The sequence below is a fragment of the Castanea sativa genome, chromosome 10 (genome assembly GCF_040712315.1).
Source record: "Castanea sativa cultivar Marrone di Chiusa Pesio chromosome 10, ASM4071231v1".
NCBI lineage: Eukaryota > Viridiplantae > Streptophyta > Magnoliopsida > Fagales > Fagaceae > Castanea > Castanea sativa.
In genome coordinates, this window is record NC_134022.1 from 29,144,006 (window position 1) to 29,170,495 (window position 26,490).

Consider the following 26,490-nt stretch of genomic DNA (forward strand, 5'->3'; position numbering starts at 1 on the left):
AGAAAATTTGCTCAAAAAGTCGTATGGGCCACCCTGGGATATTGCATTTCCATGGGCCACAATGTAATGGGCACAGCAAAGCCTGCGTAATAGTGAAGGTAGCACATCTATAATGCCATAAGAACTGAATTGCTAGAAGCCATACCATTACAAACTAAAGCAACATTATCAATAAAAGATTAAAAGGTAATGCCAAGAGGCGCGAATTTTCATATTTTGGAATAAGCATAAAGCTTCAATGAACGCATAGCTCTACATAATTAGTTTTTTCGTACATGAGATACAATATTAATTAGTATGGTTTGACATTCTTGTTTATATATAAAATCAGATTACTCATGCGAGAGAGTGTGAGGTCCTGCTATGTGGCGCTCTAATTTTACATTTAGTTTTAGTTTTTTTTTTATTTAATAAAAAAAAACCTCTTTTCATTAAGTTTGTTTTACTATTACCCAAAGTTTACATTAACTTATGTTTACTTTTATCTCATTAATCGCTTAAACTTACACCACACATTTCTTAGTTCTTTACGTCTTTTAGCATAACCATTGTTTTGGTATTAAAAACAAAAGAAATAATAATAATAATAATAATAATAATAATAATAATAATAATTATTATTATTATTATTAAGGAATAATAGTAATAACTAATTTGAAACCAAAAAAAAAAAAAAACTAATCAGATAAGGCCTTAGAGAGAGATAGAGGAACACATGTTAATGCCCATTTTTTGATCTGTACCCAAAAGCCCATACAGAGAAAAGCCCATACGAAGGAAAGTCCAATGAAAAGCAAGGCCCAAAGGCCCACCAAGAAGACCAAAGAGGGTTGATGCCCATTTTTGCAAATTCATACCCAAAAACCTATGAGGAAGAAAGCCCAATAAGTTGCAAGACACAAAAGCCCATACGAAGAAAAGCCCAATGAAAAGTAAGGCCCAAAGGCCCATCAAGAAGACCAAAGAGCAAGAGAGGTCCAAAGGAAGAAATGTAAGAGAAAGCAATCTGCCGCAGAATACAGCTTTGCCGCAGAATATAGTTCTCTGGCAGAATGGCTTCGGCAGATTGGGCCCAAGACCCTTTTGATCCAATCAACATTATTTGGCCTACAAAGACCCAAATCCTTTTGGATAAAGAAGATAGGCATGAAAGCTAATATGAAGAAGCAAGATGAAAAGAAATAAGGAACAGCAGGAAGTGTCAGCAGCAGGAATCATGTGAAGGAAAAAAAAGTCAAACCAAAGGAAATGACAAATGCAGCAGGAAACGCATGAAGAAATAAGACAAAAAACACGCAGCAGAAAAATAGAACTAATCTGCTACGGCAGAAACAGCGTGGGAACGAAAGAAGACAAAAACAAAGGACAGTGGAGCAAGCACAGAAGGGTCGAAGCACCACCAACCTATACCCATCCAATACAAGGGAGGTGGACCCACGGTTAAAGGGATTCAGATACTGTGGTTTGCTGGTGGAAGGAAAATGGGGTCTATATTTGGTTTCCTGCCATAACTTCTTTTGGGAGTATACCTTACTGGGATAGTATCTTACCCAAAAGAAAAAGTAGATGGTTGGGATCATTTGGTGCATGCCATAGAGCTAGGTAGTGAGGTAGCTCAATCCTTACCCATTTGAACTTAGAGATAGAGGTATACAGTAAGAACAAACAAAAGGAAATTTTGTCGTGAAATTAGTAATTGTGCAGCAAACAAACTGAGCAATAGCAGTGGTCGGGGAAACCAATGGGTCAATGGGTAGTCTTAAATGGATGTCTACAACGAACCAAAACAATTGGTGAAGTCCTAGGGGTAAAAGGGAGAAATCCCATTGAATTTGCTTACTATAAAAGGAAGAGGTAGTCATGGATGAAAGGGGGGACCGGAGAGAGGAGACTCGATGGGGAATGGGGACCCAATAGAGGAAGCACCTAAGGGAAAAGACCCAAGTGAGAAAAATAACCCACGGCAAGAGAGTAGTAAGAAAACTAAGAGTAGAAAAAATAGAACAGAGAGAAAGAAAGAAAGTGGTAAAAAGAAAAGAGAAAACATGGTAGGAATAGGAGCATGCATCAATAGACCATCTTTTCCCTCCCTCTTAGCAAATCCACTCTTTGAAATCTCCAAAAAGTAATAGCTAGTAGCCATTTAGGTTTATTCTCTAAAATGCACAACTTTGATGGCAGGAGCCTATGACAAGGTTGTTCAAGTTGGGGTTTGAATTCCTTCTTGGTTTACTTATTCAATGGGAAGATTCAATACTTGATTTCGGTTGCAGATATATTTGATTTCTCTCATTATAACTTATATCTGCCGTATTTAGTCATCCTGTTGTAGCATGTTTTTATCATGTTTGCCACATCAGTTGTCTTGCTGTGGTATCTTTACTTGTTGTACTAATTATTCTGTTGTAGTAACTTTTTATTATATTTACCGTGTTAGCTATTATAATATCTAAACCTTTCCCGCCGAAACTTTCTTCTTTATTTGTTATTACGTGTTTTACTTTTGACCTATTATCCTGCCATAAGTATATATATACATATAACTTGTTTCTCATGTTCAGCAGAATATATTTTATAGATGTATATGTGTATACGTATAAGTATATTTATGAATATATGTATGTATATATTTGAGAATATGCTAGCTCATGTAAGCTAACACTTGCTTGATTGATATTTTCTTTGAGTTTTAGATTTGTTTATATGCAGGAAGTAGAAAAGCATTTCTGTAGAAAATAAAGAGTAGTCATTCACAGTAGACAGCTTTATTGCATAGCAAAAGGCTTTACAGTAGACGACTTTAATGCACAGCAGATAGCTTTATTACATAGCAGAAGGCTTTACAACAGACAGCTTTAATGCACAACATATAGCTTTATTACATAGCAGAAGACTTACAGCAAACAATTTTACTGCACAGTAGACAGTTTTACTGCACGACAGACAGTTTTACTGCATAGCAGAAAAGTAAGACCTGTGGCAGAAACTGGAGAAAATTTCTTTCTGCGGATGAAATAGAGGATATGCCCACTTTGCAGCGTCTTCCCTTGGGCTTGGACTCAAAGTTTGTGCACAAACTGGCAGCGACAGAATGGTACTTTAGAGCCCATCCGCAGAGCGCTAGACCCAACTTCCTTTTTAGAAAAAGCCTAGACTAAGCGTTGTCCAATAACATCAAGACGCACGTCTAAGGTACAAGAAATGTAAAAAGAACCCTCGACAACACAAAAATGTTGTGGATTGTTAAATGAAACACACCGTTTCACTATTACCAAAATAAAATACCTGAAATTGGCAAAACATTTGTAAGAAAGAGATCTAAGGGGCCTCCATTTCCATCAAATTAGCCTCCCCCCACCATCAAGCCGCCAAAACCCCTACAAGTAATTTTTTATTATTATTTAAATTAGGGGCTTACATATGATTTAGGTTTGGGTAATTTGGTTGGATTGTTTTTGTTTTAGGTATATAAGTAGAAAGAATATTTGGTGTGTAATGTAAAACCTTATTCTACATTTCTACAATAGTTTTAAATTATTTATAAGACACATGCATAGGCACTTCCCCGCACCATGTCTAAATGTTGCACTATCAATGACTTAAAGACGGTGAGAGTCTGAGAGAGTTGATCATACTTTCATTTTATGGTATGCAATATGTGAACACAATACAAATTAGTTTATTTTTATGCTACAAATGTCCAATGATCAATTACTAAACTAAATTTTAATATCTCAAAATGTATATATACAACATTTTCCAAAACCGTCTTATATAAAATATCTCAAAATTATCTATGCATCGTACGGTAAGTTTCTCTTAAGAGTATAAACCTCAAATTATCAGTTCTGGCTTAGTCAATTGAATTACTTTTCTGCAATTGACTCTGCTTATTGGCCATAACATTACTTTGTTAATTTGTTTCTTTATTATTTTATTTCATACTGTGCGTTACATACGTATTGTTTACTTGGCATAGCATATGTTAATGCAAATTAATCAGGTCACTTAATAGAAGTTCTAACTTCTAAATATGTGAATCACAATGTCAGATTCATGATTGTCATAAATAATACAACCTTCTTGTGTGGTATGCTCTCTAGGCGTGATGGGTTACGTATTCTTGGGTGGTAAGTGGTAACAAATTATGTAAGACATGTACGCTTACTTCAAACTCGAAAAAGCCCACGTACATAAGGTTTTTAATAATTAGGATTGTAAAACTGAAAACTCTGTGATAGAACAAATTTTTTGGGCTATTTAGGGCCTTTTCATACCCGTGTTTAAACAACAGTTTTCAGTTTTTTTGAAAATATGTGTGGGTGAAAAAGTGTAAAGGAATACGTGTAATATATATATATATATATATATCTAAAAGCTAAAGCGTAGCATTTATTGTTGCTACGCTTCAGTTGAGTCATATCAGCATCCATGTCATTATCTTTTTTCTTTCCACTTTTTCTATTATTGTTTTTAACATTTACACTTTTCCAACCTTTCTCCCTTTCTTACTTTTTCATCTCCCCACTACTTCTCCAACCTTTCTCCTTCCTTTACCTTTTCATCTCTCTACTACCCTCTACATTAATATCATTCTTCCTATTTTCCTTCATATACCTCTATTTTTGTCTTCTTATTCACACCCTCTACTATAAATTTGTCACTATCTCTTCCATTTTATGCATAGTTTTCCCTCACAATAAAAATGTTCTCTCTCTCTCTCAGTTTTTTTTGGGAACTTTGTTAATGCCCATTTTTACAAATCCATGAGGAGGAAAGCCCAATGAAAAGCAAGGCCCAAATGGCCCACCAAGAAGACCAAAGAGCAAGAGAGGTCCAAAGAAAGAAATGCATAGGAAAGTGAGTTGCAGCAATACAAATTTGCCGCAGAATACGAATCTGCCGCAGAATACAGTTTTCTAGCAAAATGGCTTTGGCAGATGAAGATAAATTGGACCCAAAACCTTTTTGATCCATTCATCATTATTTGGCCCACATCCTTTTGTATAAAAGAAAATAGGCGTGAAAGCTAATGAAGAAGCATGATGAAAAGAAATAAGGAACGGCAGGAAGTGTCAGCAGCAGGAATCACGTGAAGGAAAGAAAAGTCAAACCTAAGGAAAAGACAAACGCATAAGACAAGAAACACGCAATAGGACGAAACAGAACTAATCTGCTACGGTAGAAATGGCGTGGGAACGAAAGAAGACAAAGACAAAAGGGCTGGAGCACCACCAACCTGTACCCAGCCAATACAAGGGAGGTGGGCCCATGGTCAAGGAGATTCAGAGGGTGTGATTTGGTGGTGGGGGGAAAATGGGGGTCTATATTTGGTTTCCTGCCATAACTTCTTTTGGGAGTATACCTTGCTGGGACGGTATCTTACACAAAAGAAGTAATAAATGGTTGGGACCATCTAATGCATGCCATAGAGCTAGGTCAAAAGCTAACCCAATCCCTATCCGTTTGAACCTAGAGTAGAAGTATACAACAAGAACAAACAAAAATGAATTTTGTCGTGAAATGAGTAATGATGCAGTAAACACAGTGATCGGGGCAACCAATGGGTTAGGGGGTAGTCTTGAATGGATACCCACAATGAACCAAAAACAATTGGTGAAGCACCTAATGAGAAGGGAGAAATCTCATTGAATTAGCTCATTATAAAAGGAGGTAGCCATGGATGAGAAAGGGGGGCAGTTAGTACGGGAGACCCAATGAGAAGGGGACCCAAGAGAGGAAGCACCTAAAGAAAAAGACCCAAGTGAGAAAAACAACTTACAGCAAGAGAGTAGTAAGCAAACTAAGAGTCAAAAAGAACGGAGAGAAAGAAAGAAAGGGGTAAAAAGAAGAGAGAAAACACGGCAGGAATAAGGGCATGCATCAATATACTATCTTTTCCCTCCCTCTTAGCAAACCTACTCTTTAAAGTCTCCAAAAAGTAATAGCTAGTAGCCGTTTAGGCCTATTCTCTAAAATGCACGACTTTGATGGCAAGAGCCTATGACAAGGTTGTTCAAGTTAGGGTTTGAGTTCCTTCTTGGTTTACTTATTCTATGGGAAGATTTAATATTTGATTTTGATTGCAAATATATTTGATTTCTCTCATTATAACTTATATCTGCCATATTTAGTCATCTTGCTGTAGAACGTTTTTTTATTACGTTTGCCGCATTAGTTGTCTGCTGTAGAATTTTTACTTGCTGTACTAGTTATTCTGCTGTAGCACCTTTTTATTATATTTACCGTGTTATCTACTATTCTAGCTAGACCTTTTCTGCCAAAGCTTTCTTCTTTATTTTTGTTGTTACGTGTTTAACTTTTGACCCATTATCCTGCCATAAGTATATATATACATATACTTTGTTTCTCACGTTTTGTGCACTTGTATAAGTATATTTATGAATATAATATGCTAACCCATGTAACCTAACGTTTGCTCGATTGGTATTTTCCTTGGGTTTTAAATTTGTTTATGTGTAGCAAGTAGAAAAGCTTTTCTGCAGCAAAAATGAAGAGTAGTCATTCATATTTCATAAGGCTTTACTGCACGACAGAAGGCTTAAATGCACAGTAGACAACTTTATTAGCACGACAGAAAGCTTAACTTCACAGCAGACGACTTTGTTGCACAGCAGAAGGCCTTACAACAGACAGCTTTAATGCACAGCAGACAGCCTCTGCAGCAAACAGTTTTACTGCACGGCAGACAGTTTTACTGCATAGCAAAAAAGTTAGACCCGCAGTAGAAACTGGGGAAAAGTTCCTTCTGCGGTAGAAATAAGGAATACGCCCACTTTGCAGCGTCTTCCCTTGGGCTCGGACTCATCGTTTGCGCACAAGCTGGACCAAAGAGGGTTGCTTTTGGACTAATCCCAACTCCCTGATCCAGAAATCTTTGGGCCTAGTGTAGCGGTAGGCGGCCCAACCCAACATTTGCAAAAAATGCCCACACAAACTTTTTATTTTTCTTGCATCTCTGCTTTAGTTTGATAATTTTTTTTTATATTATTTAAAACTCTACTTTGGGTTAATGCAATTTAGTTTAGTTTTTTAAATTGTTGTTGTTGTTGTTTTTATTTTATTTTAATGTTAAATGTTATCCTAATTGCATTATAAAGAATTATATATAGCATAATATATATATATATATATCTAAAAGTTAAAGCATAGCATTTATTGTTACCATGCTCCAGTTAAGCCACGTTAGCGTCCATAGCATTATTTTTTTTTTCTTTCCAATTTTCCTATAATTGTTTTTAACATTTTTTTTTTAAATATTTACACTTTTTCAACATTTCTCCATTCCTTACCATTTCATCTCTCCACTACTTCTCCAACCTTTCTCCCTCCCTTACCTTTTCATCTCCTCGCTACCCTCTACATTAATATCATTCTTCCTCTTTCCCTTTATCTTCTTCTATTTTTGTCTCTTCTTATTCACACCCTCGACTATAAATTTGTCACTATCTCTTTCATTTTATGCATAGTTTTACCTCACAATAAAAAGGTTCTCTCTCTCTCTCTCTCTCTCTCTCTCTTTTTTGTTGGATTTTTTATTTTTCTTGCATCTCTGCTTTAAGTTGATAAATTTTTATATTCTTTAAAACTCTACTTTGGGTTAGTGCGATTTAGTTTAGTTTAGTTTTTTTTTTTTTTTTGGTTCTCTTTGATTGTTAAATGTTATCTTATTGTGTTATAAAGAATTAAATATAGCATATAAAAATATAATATTATTCTATTACATAGCATGATTTGGATAATTTGGTCTTTATTCTATTACATAGCATGATTTTTTATAGGCCTTAATTTAGATGTTAAACTATGAGACTTTACTAATTTTTGTTTATTTTTTAATCCTTTGTGGTGGACAAACTATTCTTAATAGTTGTATTAGAAGTACTCTATAATTCTATTTATTTAGAGAAAAGCAAAAGGTAGCCAATCAAACATAATCGGATGGGTGACAAATTTTAGCTTTTGCAATTTTATTTTAATTATTATTATTATTATTATTATTTTATAACAATGCATATATAGAAATTTTAATTCTTAGATTTTGCTAATAATTGTTTATCTGATAATATGTTTTAGGTGGACGAAATTACAATTTCTGCAAAGAAAATAACTTTAATAGATTATCAATAGCAAATCGTTTTCCTAATTGGTCCAATTAATCATTGTTAAGTTTTATTAATTTTTTTAGTTACGTTTTTCGGTATTTTGGATTGTAGACAAAAAAAAAAAAGGTTTGAAAAAGTTTGTTTAAAAATAAAAGAATAATTTCCAAATTTTATATTCCTTTTAATGATTCATAAATGTTATAAATAACTTTTATTAAAAAAATGAATATTTCTATTAACTTTCCTTTTGAATTCCTGAGAAAATTGTATTGTTTTCATTTTGGCATAACAAAATTTATATTTATGATTTATGATTGTTCCTATATTATATTTATGAGTGTTCCTATAATAAATAAAAATATGATTACGAAATACATTACTCTTTATTACATTAGTTTAATTTTTTTTTAAAAATTAATAAAACCACCATAAAAATAATTATAACGCGCAATGCACGGGTTCGCGGCTAGTGTTGTTTAAAAACTGAAAACATGTGTTTAAACTTGTGTACCAAACGGGCCCTTAGCAATCTGGGTTGCCTTATAAGATGTTGAAATTATCTCTTAAAAAACAGACGTAAAATGAAGGCTTTTCAAACTCATGACCTTTAAAATTGTTTTTGAGAAGTATTAGGACGACAAAAGTCTGTCTTTACAAATTAAAACCCGGCTTAATAGAGTTTTTCCGTAATGTTCTTCAAGCAATGTGTTACAAAAATTATATCTATCCACCACAAATTGTGGTGTAAAGAAAGGTGAAGTATGAAATACATAAGGGCCTGAGGTACCATAAAAGATGTCATTATCATTGGACTATCTTAATAGTTTAGACATTATTAACATCATAAATACTCAGACACCTTAAAAAATTTATGGCCATGCCAAAATACTTTTGGCTCTTAATACAGATATGAAAATGACTGTCTTTTATACCTAGTAAATTTTTGGTTCATAATCAAACCATGTGTCTTTTTTCTTTTTCCTTGGAATGATAAAGAGTTAAAAGACCAGTCTAACAACTCCTTTACTTACTGAGAAATCAATGTTAAAGTGATTTGAGCCATAGACTGACCTCAATTCCACCTAAAGCACCAACAACTATAGGGACTAGGGAGATAATAATCATCGAATGAGTGTCACAAGAATTGTTGTGCTCAGCACACATGCATCTATGTGTAACCAGTAACTATTGGTATGATGTACCCTATGTTTTCTAAAAGTTGAAATGGTTTTAAAATATTAAGCTTATCAGGAACGTTCAAGCCCATCCTACAGTATGTGTTACCATCCAGCAATACAAACCACTAAAATAATACCACCTGCCCATCAAAAAAGAAGCCTGGCATTGAATTAGCTTGACTCAAAACACATGAGATAAAGTGAAACAAAAAGTCTCGTAAGGGCAACCACCAACTCCAAAAAGGGGTGAGCCATGGATAAAGCTCGTTTACTTCTAGAGCATTGTATAGTGATGTTAGGAATATCCTCTTTATTATGAGTTGTATCTATCTATGAAGCTGGCCAAGCAATTACATGAAATGTATTAGATTGAGTCTCTGCCTAAAAGAAAAAAAGGTAAACAAAAAGCATCAAGTTGATAAATGGAGTACATCATATAGTACTGTTTCTTTTGAAAAATTGTGGAATAATCTATACAGTCTTGGTTAGTTCAAACTCACTCATTTTCAACAATGAAGAATGGCACACTTATAAAAAGCAGAGATCAAAGAAAACACTGAGGCATGTCGCACAAACTTCTGTATTCATGAGAAATAAAGTGGTGACAAGGAGCTTGGAGCAGAGAATTTGTCATAGTTAGCTACTTGCTTCTATTAAAATATCAATATATCATGGGTGGTTCATGGGCTTGGAAAATATGATAAAGTTTGAGAGAGACTGGTAACATATTATAGATTATGTCATTCAAGACTGTAAAAGGTTGTTCCAAAAGCTGTATGAATGTATTATAATCTAAAGGGAATGAGAAAATCCATAAATCTGTGTTTGGATGTATATAATAGCCAAGAATTGTTCCATAACCACCTTCCTCTTCTTCATATTTAACTGATTCTTCTTATAAGATTTTTTTTTTTTATAAAAAAAATTGGTATATATAAAAAATTGTGGCACTGATGGCTGCGAAATTTGATTAAAGAAAGGTTATTCTAACTTAAGTTCCGTCTGAAAGTGTGCGATAGTCAATGGAAATATAAATTCGAAACAGATGCCACAACTTCGTCTTCTTCAAATTAAGTAATCAACTGAATATTTCATTAAATAGTATTTTAGAAAGGCCAACCACTATTTAGCAATAAATAAATAAAAAGGCCAACCACAATATTATTTTACAAATTCAATTAGTTTTTTGTGTAAGTGAAATTAAACTCCAAATTTCTTATCTAAAAGATAAGACTTCATTGATAACTTGAACTAACTCTAACCTAGTGTACAACAAAAAAATGTTATTTCTATGTGTAGTGGATGTCAAGACAATATTTTTCTTCCACCAATTAAATTGCTTCGTCAGTGATTTTTTAGAATTTATATTGTCATAGATTATAAAGTTTGCCTTCTCAAAAAAGAAGAAAAAAAAAAAAAGGTTCAGGCTTTAAAATAGTAAAATTAAAAATAAGTCAAAGCTTAAGACGAACCCTAGTTTTTTTTTAATCTACCCCAAAATTATCTCTTTCCTAAAAAAAAAATAGATAAAAATAATAATATAAACATTGAGGACATAACAAAATCCAATCTACTCCTTTTTAAATAGATGTATAAGATTTAGGAGTTACTCTAAACTCAAAGATCCCAATTCAGAGTGACTTGTGGTTTTACATATGCTTTTTTTTATTTTTTATTCCACAATGATTGTTTGAAATTAAAATCTACGCAATCCCATTTCACTATAGTCTTTTTCTTTTTTCCAACCCATTTCCCTATAGTTTAAATGTATTTATTATGCGGAAAATGTCTAACACAATAAATCTGACGGCTATTATTAATGTCCATCATGTAATGAGTTATGGTAAAAGTTGTATGATTTTTTTTTTTTGGTCCCTACCACTATTTTTATTATGCACATTCAAACTCCTATTTGACCGCTGGTGGACCCTTTAGAAAGCTTAGTTGACTAGTTGATATATTCAAATTCAACTCAAGCCATGACAACGTGCCATAGCTGACCTGACCAAGAGCTATCAGAAAAAATGAGAGAAGATTCAACAAGTTATCGAAAAACGCGGTTTAGAAAATGCATGCTCTTATTGGTTGTGCGTGACAATTTTTTCACGGATATTAGCTCGGTAGATGATACCTTAAATTTATTATTATTTGAATATATATAAATAACTAATATATATTAAATTTGAAAATGTCTCCTTTTCACTTCACGGATTTTCAGACCATTTTCAGATGGAAAGCTTGAGTAAAGAAAAACTTTGCATTTATGCATTGCATTCACACTTTGCCAAATTTTAGCCACCAACTATACCGAAAGGCCTCCTATACCAAAACCCAGTAGTGGGTTTTTGGAGAAAAACAAGAAAGTTATAGAGGTGTAGCTTCATTTGACACTTTGATCATGGCTACCCACAAGGACTCAAGCTCTGGTGCTGCTTCTTCAGGGGACAATAAAATCAAAAGAGTGCTCACTCATGGTGGTAGATATGTGCAGTACAATGTGTACGGAAACTTGTTTGAGGTCTCTTCAAAGTACGTGCCTCCCATTCGCCCAATTGGTAGAGGTGCTTATGGTATTGTCTGGTAAGAAAGATTGAACTTTGATTCCATTTTTTAATCTGGGTTACTCTTTTTTTTCGGTTTTAAATATTTTGGTGTTGTAAAGTTTGTGTTTTTGATTGATAAGGGTCAAGGCTGGCTTGATTTGAGGTTTCTGTGGAATACTTATGCTTTGATATTTTGTGGGTTTTGGAGGTTTATGGCACTGTGTGGTGGAATTTATGAAATTTCTTGTTTTGTTGACTAATGAGTGAATACATGGTCAAGGGAGCATGTTAATCTGGTGTAGAAGTTGAACAATGATAGAGAGGAACTTTGCCTGTTGTAAAGTAGCAAAGACAAGTGCATGTTATGCCCAATTTGTGTTGTTATAAAGAAAATATGTATGAATCTGTCTAGTTCTCTCTGTCTCTTATAGTTGTCACTTGTGATATTGTCGATATTTGCGTGTTACTCAAGGTTGAAGGCATACGTTTGGGCTTAGTAAGCGACGATTCCTTGATATATTTTCGAATTTTGTTGGTACCATTTTAGCCCGTCATAGTTGCTAGTTTAATTAATACTTACTGGTCAATCTTCTTGCATTCTATACTTAGTAAATCCTATTTTGATATATTCTCTTTTGTGTTACTTGTGTCTTGGAAGTTGGAACTTCGTTTAAGTGTGGCTACCATGCCCTGCCCACACCCTTCATGTGCTCTATAGTATAGGTCTAAGGGGATGCTTTAGAAACTCCAAAAAAGGGGTTTTTATTGTTCATTTACTTAATAAGTTTGATATATTGAGGGAGTGGTTGATAACAATTTTTTTCCCTTTCCAGTGCTGCTGTGAATTCAGAAACACATGAGGAGGTAGCCATAAAGAAGATTGGTAATGCATTTGACAACATAATAGATGCCAAAAGGACGTTGAGAGAAATCAAGCTTCTCTGCCACATGGACCATGAAAACGTAAGTATGGTCACCTCTATAAATCCTAAAATTTTAATTTTTATGTTTCTGGTTTTCTCAAATTTGCATGATGCTTTTTTCCCCTGGATTTGCACAGTGAAAATTCGTTGAATGTTTCAATACATAATATCTCTAATCTGATTTAGCATTTTTCCCTGTCTTTCCTATTTCCCTTAGTATATTTTTATTGTGTTTGTTTTGTTCATGGGTGGATTACTATATTATTTTGTGAGGACCAATTAATTCATATGATTTTATCAGTTTACTTTCCGTTGGATTAGTTTGTAGGTTGATGTGCTTGTTTGGTAGTGGCTCTACATAATCTCTCATTTTACTAGGGAGTACTTGGAATTATTTTTCAGCTTTTTCCTTTTCTGCAGGTTATTTCCATGAAGGATCTCATACGACCACCAAAGAAGGAGACCTTCAATGATGTGTACATTGTTTATGAACTGATGGACACTGATCTTCATCATATTATTCGTTCTGACCAGCCACTGACAGATGATCACTGTCAGGTTCGGTACCAAGGCTTTATACTTTGTCATTTTAATTATACAGTTCAACTCTTTGATCTCAGTACATCGCTTAATATTGAAAAATTGTGCATGGAATTGATATATCATGAAAATTTTGCAGTACTTCTTGTATCAGCTGTTACGAGGACTGAAATATGTACACTCAGCCAATGTTCTGCACCGTGATCTGAAGCCCAGTAATTTGCTTCTGAATGCTAATTGTGACCTTAAAATTGGAGACTTTGGATTGGCAAGGACAACTTCTGAGACAGATTTTATGACTGAATATGTTGTCACTCGTTGGTACCGAGCACCAGAGTTGCTTCTTAATTGTTCAGAGTACACTGCTGCAATTGATGTATGGTCCGTTGGTTGCATACTTGGTGAAATTATGACTAGAGAACCTCTGTTCCCTGGGAAAGATTATGTTCATCAGCTGAGGCTTATCACGGAGGTATGGGTTTTTTTGGGATTTTGTAGTAGTTAATATCTGCTAAAGCATCATTAGTTGTTTTCTACTTTTTTAACTGATTTATTATAATATTGCCTATCATTATTGATAAATTAATACAGAGAGAGTCTAGGCCGATGTGGTACATATTTTGTCTAAACCCCTCCCCTCTTCCCTTTTCTTTGAGTTATCCTGCTTTTGGTCTGTCTGTGTGTTTGTGCATGGAAATTTTCACTCTGATTATAGCTTAAGCAAGGTTGTAATCACGCACATATCTTTCCTTTCACCCTTAAAAACACTAAGTCAACTTGATTTTGCGGGATGGGGTAACCACCCTGGTGAAGTGGAGCTGTGGAGGTGCCCAGTCAGATTTGATTTCCATATATCTAATATTATGGGTGCTCACAGATACCATTATATACTAGAACAATAAAGCAACTACATATCTCTCATTATTTCCTAGGCAGACAGAATATACCTTGGTGCTCAAAATGTCATGATGTTTTAAATTTTGACATACATAAATAATTTTAAATTTTGACATACATAAATAATTAAATCGTGGCATGCGCGGGTTAATGTTATAATATCAAGGGTCCAACTTTTGGCACCACTGCTATAGATCTTTAGCATCTTATTGGACCCAACTTTGGTTTTGAGGGTTGTGTATACGTATCATCTTGCATACTGTGTGGGATTCTCTTAATTCTCATTCTTCCTCTTTAATAAAAGGCCTTTAAATATCCCTTCAGCCAAAAGAAAAGGTTGTACAATATGCTTTAATTATGTGAATCTTATAATGAGAATGAAGGACAACTCATCCTAGAAAGCAAATTTCTCTTTATATTCATTCTTGTAAGATGTGACTTGTACATGTGCTGAACTTTTTCTTTTTTCTCCCAAAGTTACTAGGTTCACCTGATGATGCCAGCCTTGGATTTCTCCGAAGTGATAATGCTCGAAGATATGTTAGACAGCTTCCACAATGCCGGAAGCAACAACTTTCCGCTAGATTCCCTAGTATGTCTCCTGGGGCTTTAGATCTTCTAGAGAAAATGCTTGTCTTTGATCCCACCAAACGGATTACAGGTACAAGAAAAGAGTTCAAATTTTTATGTGAAACTCTAACTGGCTATTGTTTCAAATCTTTTGCTCCCCTCTCTCTTTTGTATTTATACCTTTGAGTCACTTGCAGTTGAAGAGGCACTTTGTCACCCATACCTGTCATCTCTCCATGATACGAATGATGAGCCTGTCTCTGCCAGGCCGTTCAGTTTTGATTTTGAGCAACCAACATGTACTGAAGAACAAATCAAAGAGCTCATCTGGAGGGAGTCAGTGAAGTTTAATCCGGACCCAACCTATTAGGAGAAATGGTTTGCGTATGCAGCAGAGATGTAATGGGAAAAACTTTGTTCCCCTGAATACATGTATAATTTCATCACATCTTCTAGAGTAGATAGAATGGCATCAGAGTTCATTTACTTGTTACTTGAAGTCAACTAACTTGTGTGGAGCTGAAACACCTCTTCTCATATACTTGTAAGGGATTTTAGGTCCCTCAGAGGTCCCACAGATTTCAGCAAAAGCCCCAAGAGGACAGTCACTCTAGTTCCTATATGAGCTGATGGACTCCAAAGCCAAGTTGAAGCGAGTTTGGTAAAAACAAAATGATGGTGTAGATCTTCTCATGATAACTAGGAGTAAAGATTGCAAGAAAGATTATGGATGTTGTATTGCATGGATCTGAAGATATTTTACCTACTGAATAAAAATGAATGCTATATTAATATGAAGATCTCTGTCTGCTGTTTAAATCTCAGAAATTTTAGAAGAACTACTTAATCTGCGATACCCTGGATTGTGTATTGTATTACATTATTGTATGATTGTGTATTACCTGGGCGTGTACTGAGTTCCACCCAAATGTGTACTAGTTCAAACTGGACTTTATAAGTGAAAGCAACTAGTTTTATTTAGGTATAACACAAATATGACTGACATTTTTCTTGGGTTGTGACATAATCCATGATGCTATTATTTTAATTTATAAATGTTATGAGCATTTCCAAAAAAGGGTAGTGTTTGTTACACAACTTGTCATACGCATACTGTTACACACCTACTCTTTGAACTAAAATCGTGAGTCGAAGACATGATTTCAAAATTAAAATTGTGTCTTCAACTCACAAGTTCAATTCAAAAAATGTGTGCAACAGGTTTTACCCTTCCAAATATTATGTGTTTTACCAGTACAACAATCATTACATACATAAACTAAGTTCCAATATATAGAAGCTTTAGTTCAGTGTTAAAGGCTCACAAATACTTCCTCTGGTAACTACACATCTGAACTTGAACATTATCGATTGGCAGGCTCTCTTCTGGGAAATTACATGATGTTATCTTCTCTACTCCTTGGTCTGGCAACAAACCACATGGCTGAGGAACCACAGCACTTGAAATCCCAGCAACATCAGTACAGTTCCATAGAACTTTCTTTGCCTTCTTAGCCAGTTTAATTGTGACATTAGATATGCAAATTCCCGTAAATGGATCACCGGAAATTCCCTCCAATCTTGCTGCCATTGTTACATTCTCGGCAATCACATCACGATAATTAATATTCTGGATTACAGGAAGTGCATTAGGATCATAGTTGTTATCCGCATGAGAGCCATAATTCCCTGTCATCCAAAAGGCCCATTTCATGGTGTTCATGGTCATCCCTCTGACATATATGTCTTTTACAAAACCTCCTCTTCCTACTGCTGTTTTGATCCTCACTCCTGATTCTGAATTGATGGCTACAATGTCTTCAGCCCTTACATCTTGGATCCCACCAGACATTTCACTGCCCAAGGCAATCACTGCACTGGTTGGAGAAATGCATGTAAGCCGTCTGATTACCAGCTGCTTGGTAGGCATTCCATAAGAAATACCATACTCATCCCAACCACTCTTAACAGCTACACAATCATCCCCAGACACAATGTAACAGTCCTCAATTCTGGTATTTGTGCAAGAGTCTGTACAAGGCAAAAAGCCAAATCAAGTTGTTATCATGATGATTGTATATTGATATAATGCAGTAGTACTTTAGTTTGTCTATTCCTCATATCAGTTAGTGAAAACTCTCTTTTAGCATCATTTGGATAGACTTACAAGTTCGCTATCTACATGAACCTAAGTATACAAAAATTATCATGTAGAACTAGTATAGTTTCTTAGGTGTTATACCTTAGGTTCCCAATTAAATTCAACCACATGCCTATACTGATCAATCCCACACAAACTGCGTTATCTTCCTCCAAAGACAATTACATTCAACCATCTGGTTTATTAGCTAATGTAACCATATGGTTGAAGTTAATTGAGAAACATAAGGTACAACTTGTGAGAAATTGTATCTAAGTTTTACCCAACATAATTCGTTCATGCTTTCTTTGAGCAATTTGTATATGCACATGCTCCGGATTATGTTTAAATGGGTCTTATGCATTATTCTCCTTCAATATATTTAGCCTTTGCTATTTATCCACATGCCTACCTGGGTTGATCCCATCAGTATTTGGAGAAGTCACTGGTGCAAGAATTGTAATGCCTTGAACAAGGACATTGCTGCATTTCATTAGCTTTTATCAGATCAACAATCTTCAAACAAGGATGATGAAATTTTGTCTACCACAATGACATGCTAAATGTGGAACTATTTGCTAAAACTTTTTATATTTTTATTCCAAGAAGTAAGAAATGCAAAACAAAACCAAGCAAATGCAAAATTGTTGAGAATCTCACCTGCTGTAAACAGGATGGACGTTCCATGATGGAGAATTGAGCAAAGTGAGATTGGATATTTGAACTTTTTCAGTGTACATTAATTCAATCAGGTAAGGACGGGTGTACTTCAGCTTTCCTTTGTGGAATTTTTCCCACCAGAGAGCACCTTGACCATCAATAGTGCCATTGTCCCCTGAATTTATTTATTTATTTATTTTTAACAATAAGAAAAAGAGACCACGTTCGCTCACAATCAAGAAGGTATTATAATTTTGACTAAATTACGCAATTTTGGATTGTTTTCATTTCGATATTTTAAGTTTGAGAATTTTCATTTTGATCAATCAAGTTTGACTCCATATTCAAAGTGGTCTTTTCGTCTTGTTAGTAAGTGCCAACAAAATGATGTCTTCCCTTCCCCCCCCCCCCCCCCCCCCCCCCCCCCCCCCCCGGGGGGACCTTGATGGAAAGACCATTTTTTTTTAACAGAATCAAAATGAAAATTCTCAAATTTAAGGAACTAAAATGAAAACAAATTTTAAATTTCAAGGGACCAAAGAATGAATAATTTAGTCTATAAACTTTTTCCTAGCAGTTGATTATTCAGTTGCAAAAAAAATAAAAAAAAAGTATGCTTGATATACCTGTTATTACAACATCAGTGAGGTTGGTTCCAAAAATAAGACTGATGAACCTTCCACCATTTGCATCCCTTCCTCGACCATAGGATGGCAGTGGATCAATTACAGCCCATTCACTCTCCTCCTAATCCAATTGTCAAAATTTAGGATTATTAATAAAAACCCTGCCCTTTTGAAATAAACAAATTACAAATCTTGATATTTTACATTTTTGCATCAGTGTATAATATATAAATATTCCCCCTTCATGACAATCACTACGCCAGTGGGTCCTTCGGTTTGTTTGTATGTTTTTTTTTTTAAGAAAATGAAAATGAGTGAACATGAAGGTCGACCTTGAGAACATTGGCTAGTAAGCAATATAAATAATACTACTTCCTCCCAAAAAAAAAAAAAAAACTACGACATATGAGACTTAAAAAAATTGGATTACATATGTTAAGTGTCTTATAACTCAATTGAAATTTCTTGAACTATATATACTAATGGCTAAGTATCTTGTAATTCAATTGACATTATTTTGGGTGTGTTTAATGGAAACATCTAAGATTTAAATTATCTCTTTCCTATTATAACTATTAAATTATTAAGAAAAAAGAGACAAAATATAATCAAATTCAAATCCTACACGCTTAAGAATAATCTTTGCTTATTTTCATTAAATATATGTTAAACAAATTTGGAATTAAATTGCAAAAAATTTAATTGAATTTGGAATGAGTTTAAGATCTTTATTTTTTAATAAATTCAAGTTTAGAATAAGCACTCTCAATCCAAACTTGTCTTTTCTCATTTTTAAGTAAATGCTAAATTGAATGAATTAAAATAAACCAAAATACTACACTGACGTGAATATTATATAGACATAGACATATAGTCTTTATGGATTGAAGGAAGATTAAAACCTTAATTCTCTTAGTAAAAAAGACCACTTAATTTTGGAAAAATCCAATCCCTTTAAGCTCATAGGTATAGGTATAGCAGCAAATTTTAATTTTCCGTATATTACTTTAGCATCTTCATCTTTAATCCTAGTCTCTCATTTTCTCTTTGGTAAAGTACTTTTTTTTTTTTTTTGGTGGTGGGCCCCGTTAGGATCGGGTGGTGGAAGTGTTATTCTCGTGAATCGAGTCGTTTTCTGGGTTAGGCCAAAACTTGAAGATGCGCTTTTCAAGCTAGGTCCACAAGCTTCATGCCTGAAGTGACTTGGATGGGGATGGCCTAAATTAGCGGGGTCATCTATATCAAATATGGGGTTGCATTTTCTGTGGAATTGAAGACTAGCTTAGTGAAAGTGTGAAACATTTCTTTGCTTCCCTAATTTACTGATTCCTTTCATTTGTGAAAGTTACTATTAGCAACCGTCCACATCAATTTGAGTGGTTATATAAAATTGAATTTTGGCCGAAAGTTAGCTCAATTTTTCATAAGCACCATTGAATTTAGGGAATGAATGATGCTACATCCATCCTATGAACTTTTTTTTCGGTCTAGAAAATACTGAAACTTCTAGACCAATATTATTATAAAAATATATAGAAATCATCAAAGCAATAACGCTTTAGGACTTAGGAGGTATCATGTTTCTTTAATGCCAAATAGCTCTTAACTTAATAAATTTTACAGTAAAGACAATTTTTTCTTCCCTTAAATGCAAAATAAAGCAAAGGTAAAAAGAACAAGACAGCTTTATTAATAGTTGAGAACTATAGCTACTTTAACTCTTGGGAGTTTTGCTAACCTGAGAAGCAAGAAGAACTGCATCTTTATGGAGAAAGAGTGTGAAATGGCTAGTGAGATTGAAGCTCCCAGTCAACCATTTTCCTGCTGGAACAAAGAGTTGTGACCCACCATCTGATGCATACTGGCTTAGCTGATTGATAGCTGCCTGAAAGGCCTTGGTGTTTGATGTAGTTCCATCACCAACTCCTCCAAAGTCTGTCAATGAAGCACTATGAGTTCTACAACTTATAGCTGAGTACTCAAAGTAGTCATTAGCCAGAGCTTTTCGGCTTTCAACACCATTTGTGCTAAGTAAAACTAGGATAGTCAGCACTGCTACAACCTCAGTTACCTGTAAGAATACCAAAGTGAGCTTTTTAATGGGTTACTTTTTATGTGACACAAAAGAGAACCAATAGTGTGTAGATGAGAGTAAGAGAAGATAAAAGTTCATTTTTTTTTTTTTTTGGGTTTAGAATGCATTGAAGTGCTAATCAGTTGTTGCCTAATGCATGTTTGGCATACAACCAAAAAGATGCTTATAATGATGACATTTTCAAGAGTTTATGGTGTAGATAGGAAAGATATAATTGGAACCTGAGTTGTTCTCGGAATTGTCCAGAACTCCATTGTACAAGAGGCAGTGAGGCTTTTGGTTTGTAGCAGAGACAGTGAGTATATAACCATATATAGACAGTGTTTGTGCGCTATGTCTAAGTGAATAAATTAATTAATATATATTTTTTACCAGTTTTGCCATTGTTTGATTAAGGGGAAATTATTAGGTGCATCGGAGGACTACTAAAATGATCCTTCTTAGTCTTCTTAACCAATAGAATATTGTTATTTATGCAAGTATGATGTCATTTGGTAGTTTATTATATTTTATTATATGAATTAGGAAGTTGACTCACACACTTGTATAGGTAACATTATTTCATTAGTTGGAAAGATCATTTTAATAATTCTCTCGATGGATTTAATAATTTCTTCTTAACAAGGGTGTAACTATAAATAGAAAGGAAAGTTACAATTTAATAAAAAGATTTCATTTTTTTTTATTTCTTTTATGTGATAAAAAAAGTCAATACATTTAATCATGTAATTGACTTGTGTCTTGAAAATTATAGAGAAGATGTTTGAAAACAATGACCATTATAGAAAAAAATGTTGTAATTTGTAAGCTAATTTCAATCTTATTGATTGTGATAAAGTATGATTGTCATTTCTTTTTCTTATTTAATGTTATGAGCCATGTATAAAACAAACAAGGCCTCTGGGCTGAAAAGATTTAATGATTATTTTGCATCTAAATTGTACATTGTAAAAGCCCTTGGCAGCAGTCCAACTTATATATATATATTTTTTTTTTCTTTTCACTAAGTTGTAAAAAAAAAAAAAAAACATTTCGCCCCAAGCTTAATTAATTAGATGCACATACTATTCCGTATGTTACACTTATATTCAAATTTTTTTAATTAAAAAAACCCGCTTATTTATTGAAAAAAAATAAAAATATTTGCAAAGTATATGTATTTTATATTTAAAAGAATAAATCACAACATTCAAGATTTAAATCTCTATGTAACTATTAACCATATCTTGTATGATATTTATTTCTTGCATTACAATTTACAAAAAGACTTAAATTTGACTGTACTTTAAAAATTTGATTGATAATATACTTTGCACCAAGATCTGGTGTAATTAACTCCTCTCTCTTGTCAAAAAAAAAAAAAATAATTTTTTTAACTTTTTTTATTCAATGGTTGAGATTTAAAGTTATTTTTTTCAACTTTATATCTTAATTATTTATAATTACTATTGCACTTGGTCTCAATTTTTTTTTTTTATACAAGATAGAATTTCTACTTTAGCATAATTTAAGTGTATATGTGTGCGAAACTCCCTCCTAGAGACTTAAACCCGGTCCTTATCCCCTACACCCCACAAGTATTTATATTTGTGAAATGACCATCACACTAAGAGTAAACGATGGTCACTTGATCTCAATTTACTCTAGACTACTTAATTAGTCCGAGTTGACTAGTGTGAGTAGTAGTAACGCACTAAAGATGATTTTCCCAAATGGAGGAGCTATGGATATGATATGATGAACTAATTTGAAGATGGTACAGCCAATAGAAATATAGACCCACTATAGAAAGCATCCCCAACAAACCCACTACTTTCAGTTTCCCCATCCGATACTTTTGTGTCTCTCTAAACCATTCTCTTTTATATTAATAAATAATACTCGAGACACATAAAATAACACAATTTTGTGTTAGGACTCTCTACATAATGAATTGCAAATAGTGGAGGTGTGATAGGTCTATGTGAGACATATTTCTATTACTCACAACTCATCGCATAATGAGTTGTAGTACAAAATTAACCAATTTTATGTGTTTCTAACATTACCCAACTCCTTTTTTAGGCATGCAAAATTTTAAGAATTCAAACACCACACGAAATTTCATGTGCGAAGAACACATGGCTCATACCTATTTTTTACCTACCACTGGGAGTGGCCTCACCATTTTTCATGCTTTCTTCATTCTTTCTCTACTTTTCGGGCCCATCACAAAAATCGTTCGGTATAGTTTCAGAAATTCCACTTACACACAAAGGCCGGAGCATACTTTTTTCTTTTCTTTTTCTTTTTAATGAATATGGCCGGTGCATACACATGAGTGCTAGTATGGATGAATGAATTGGAATCCAATATGAATGTACGAGGCTTTTGCACATACTTTTCATACAAATAGCAGACTTGTCAGATAAATATTAATTAGTTGTTTTGTGGTCTTTAATCGTTAATTTATTCGAACTATATCTAGGTGAATTTACATGTGAAGTTTATTCTTGAAATTTTGACCTTACTCCTTATCCTTTTTCACATCATAGAAGTATTTATACTTTTAACTAAATTACAAATTATACTCCTAAAGTTTAGGGGTGTTTGGATTTTACACTCTAAAGTTTTGAAATTTGGATTTTACCTGTGAAATTTGGGGTATTTGGATTTTACACCCTCATGTTTCAGAATTTAAATTTTACTCTTTTAAATTTCAAAATTTGGATTTTATCTTCTGAAATTTTATTCTGTTTGCTTTAGCAACCCCTCTTTGACAAGGTTACCCACTTATCATGCATGTTTAATTTATCCAATAAAATGATGCCACATCATTTTTATTATGCTATGCAATTTTTAATTATTTAATTTTTTTAAGGTTACAAAGATGACGTGCCATCATTTTATTGGATAAACTAAACATGCGAGACAAGTTTATGTGGTATTTAAAGGAAAATATAGATAGAGGGGCTGTTGATACAAATAGAATAGAAATTTAGGAGGTAAAATCCAAAATTTGAAACTTAAGGATGTAAAATCCAAATACTCTCAAATTTTAGAGGGTAAAATCCAAACACCTCTAAACTTTAAAGGGTAAAATTCAAATTCTAAAAGTTCAAAGTGTAAAATCTAGACACTTCTAAATTTTAGAGGTATAGTTTGCAATTTAGTATATATATATATATATATTTTTGTCAATTGGTATCTTGACTTAACAGTAAAGAGCAAATATGATGAAGTAAACTCTATAAATAAAATACTATTATATATATATAAAAAAAAATACGAAATAAAAAATTACTTCCATAATATATCATATGATGGCCATAGCTAAATTTGACAGAGAATGATGTAGGAACAAAAATGGTGGGTTTCCATGTGGTCACGGAACGTCGTCAGAACTTGCATTCCATTGGCATCCCGTGAACAAATTCTTATCTCACACTTCCACTCACACTCACACTCACGGGCAAACCTTGGTTGTGGATGGAAAGCCCAGACAGAGTTCTATCACAAGATGCATATCCTACACGCATCAACTAGTCTATGTCGCTGAATACACATTGGATGGGAGTTCACGTGCCTGGTTCAAAATCCTCGTAAGAGAGAGAGACTTAAAAACATAGGTATAAAAAAATAAAAATAGGTCTATCCAATGCCTAATTTCAGATAATTGGCACAAATTAACTCGGAAGACAAGAACCACGAGTAAAATATAAGGTAAACCGACTACTATATGATGATCATATCCCCTTTTTTGTTTCCTAGTGACGTTTAATTGTTGGACTCGAATATTGTCTCTAAAGTACATTCCATAGCAACTTTTTTAGATTTCCTTCAGGGTAATTTGTAAATGGTTCGTATCATGTGACAAGGAGTCGTCCAAATTTTAATTTCTATGATATCGAGACTTCTAGACCTATCTATAGATCTTGAATCTCAAAGATGTTATAGTTTTTCTTTCTACGGACACCAAATAATTACAATAAATTATCTCTTAGATAGCCTTATTATGTTAGTTAAGAATTTCGAACTTAGTGCCTCATAGACCTCATAAAACGTTTGAGTTGAATCTCATAGTCATATTATGCATTTGTCTAAGTTTGTGCCCATGGAATTTTTTAGGAGAAACTACACTTTGCCCACCCGTGGTTTGCCTGAAAAATACTTTACTTATTTGTGGTTTAAAAATTGACATTATCTACTTTGTTAAAAACATGGGTAACTTTATATTTTTGTTATTCTTTTATGTCTCTCTACTTTCAAAACATAAAAAACTAAAAAATCAAAGGATAAGAAAATTTAAAAATTAGGTTTTGTAAAAATTAAAAGCATTCAACCAAAACAATCATTTTTGATTTCTTTATTCCATTTTTTAATTTTTATTTTGTCTTTCTTTTATTCTTTCATGTTGTTTTGAAAGTTTTTATTTTTTAATTTTTTTTTTATGTTATATTAATAAGAAGTTGGCTTTGACAGCTAGAGATATTCAGGCATGGGAATATGTACCTCTCGGTCCTTTTCTGGGAAAGAGCTTTGGTAAAATTTTGGAATTTCATTGCTTTGGGCATGTTTGGTACATGTATTTAAACAGGGATGGACCCATGTTAGGATAGCGGGGGGCCATGGCCCCCCCTCCCCCTCCAATTTTGAAAAAAAGAAGAAGCACTATATACAAAAATTTCCCCTAAAAAATATATTTTTGGCCCCCTTCAAAATCTTTACATTTTAACCCATGAAAACTAAAAAGAAAATTGCAACATCTTTTTGCCCATTGCATATTGATCCAAAAATATGAAGCCCCTGGGAACTATGATCAAATGTGTGCAGTGAATTCTAATGCTTGTTTGTAGGTTTATTTTTATAAATTAGTAACTATTTTTAGAAAATATTCTATTAACATTAATGTTGTTGTAGCTTGTGGGGTATGTTTGTTTAGTTTATTTTTTGGACTAAATTTTGAAATGATAGAGCTATATAATATGGAAATAACGAAACTTTTACTTGAATTGTTGATGATGGGAAAATTATCTATAATATTTGATTTGTTTAAAGAGTAAAAATTACAAATAATTTGAAACTGATAATGCAACATTGCCTCTAGTGTTGATGTCCCAATTCATGAAAATTTTCAAACAAAATTCCAAAAAATTACCACCGATTAAATTAGTATTCTGTCCAACTTGTGAAAATATGAGATCATAATGTTAATGAATGTGATGAAATTCAACAAAGTTTGAGTAGATGTTAGTTTTGATTTTTATAAACTTTTTTGGATTTATACTTTGGCCCCCTCCAACTTCGAATTCTAGTTTCGTCCCTGTATTTAAACATATATTTTCAGTTTTTAAACAATATTACACATTTTTTTACACATTTTTTCATACACATGTATTTTCAAAAAAATGAAAACTGTTGTTTAAATACACGTTACACGTAACAAACAGACCTCATTTTTCAAATTCCATTTCTCAAAGTTGAAGTCAGGATGCGTGCACTTCACTCACTGATAATTACCCATACACTTTGCTTGCAAGTGATTCTTTTGAATAGAAGATATAGAAACTTGCAAGTGATTCTTAATCCTACACAAAACCTTTTTTTTTTTTAATTTTTAAATATTTTATTTGTTGTCTTGTTTATTTTTGTACCACAGTATCCCATGGATTCTAACACTAGATGCTCTTAAACCTTTTGCTTGTGATCCGAGATAGATCTAGGATTTTAAGTTAGAGGAGGTGAGAGTATTAAAAAAAAAATCTAAATAGGCATCCATATCTTATTAACAAATTATAAATACACAAAATCATTATTTCTTAATACATTAAAATGCAATTATCTACCAAAAAAAAAAAAATTTAAATACTAGGCTAGCTAGGATTTTTATTTATTTTTAAGTTAGAGCATTCATAGTAGTTGTGGGGAGTAAAAAGATCCTGATGGAAACGTGGGCCTTTTGGGCCGTGTTAAGGAAAGCCGACCTGACCCTGGGTTTAGAAGTTGTTAGTACTATGGGTCGGCCCATACGCCGAGGATCCGAGGATCCAGCCGAGGGTGAACTTACCCTCGGATGAGCACCGAAGAACTCGGGATTTCATAGTAAAGGTTAGGGGATGACACAGTTAAGGCCAATGGTTAAAAGGGGTGAACCCTAGAACGCCCCAGAAGCACTGGTGTTGAAGAAATGTCAAAGATAAAGGCTGCTACCTCCAC

At 33.6% G+C, this 26,490-nt stretch overlaps 2 protein-coding genes across 2 annotated transcripts; one reads left to right on the forward strand and one right to left on the reverse strand.

Moving 5' to 3' along the window:
* The first annotated feature begins 11,502 nt into the window (after positions 1 to 11,502).
* On the forward strand, positions 11,503 to 15,572 carry LOC142613800 (mitogen-activated protein kinase homolog MMK2-like). Its single transcript, XM_075786306.1, has 6 exons — positions 11,503 to 11,881; positions 12,678 to 12,807; positions 13,188 to 13,325; positions 13,447 to 13,779; positions 14,682 to 14,865; positions 14,972 to 15,572. Exons 1-6 carry the CDS (start codon positions 11,700 to 11,702, stop codon positions 15,142 to 15,144), a joined length of 1,140 nt encoding a protein of 379 aa, XP_075642421.1. The 5' UTR covers positions 11,503 to 11,699; the 3' UTR covers positions 15,145 to 15,572.
* Positions 15,573 to 15,816: 244 nt separating this feature from the next.
* Positions 15,817 to 20,621, reverse strand: LOC142613799 (putative polygalacturonase). Its single transcript, XM_075786305.1, has 6 exons — positions 20,517 to 20,621; positions 19,939 to 20,271; positions 18,201 to 18,321; positions 17,575 to 17,749; positions 17,327 to 17,397; positions 15,817 to 16,805 (listed from the first exon to the last, which is right to left on the reverse strand). Exons 1-6 carry the CDS (start codon positions 20,604 to 20,606, stop codon positions 16,096 to 16,098), a joined length of 1,500 nt encoding a protein of 499 aa, XP_075642420.1. The 5' UTR covers positions 20,607 to 20,621; the 3' UTR covers positions 15,817 to 16,095.
* Positions 20,622 to 26,490: the final 5,869 nt, after the last annotated feature.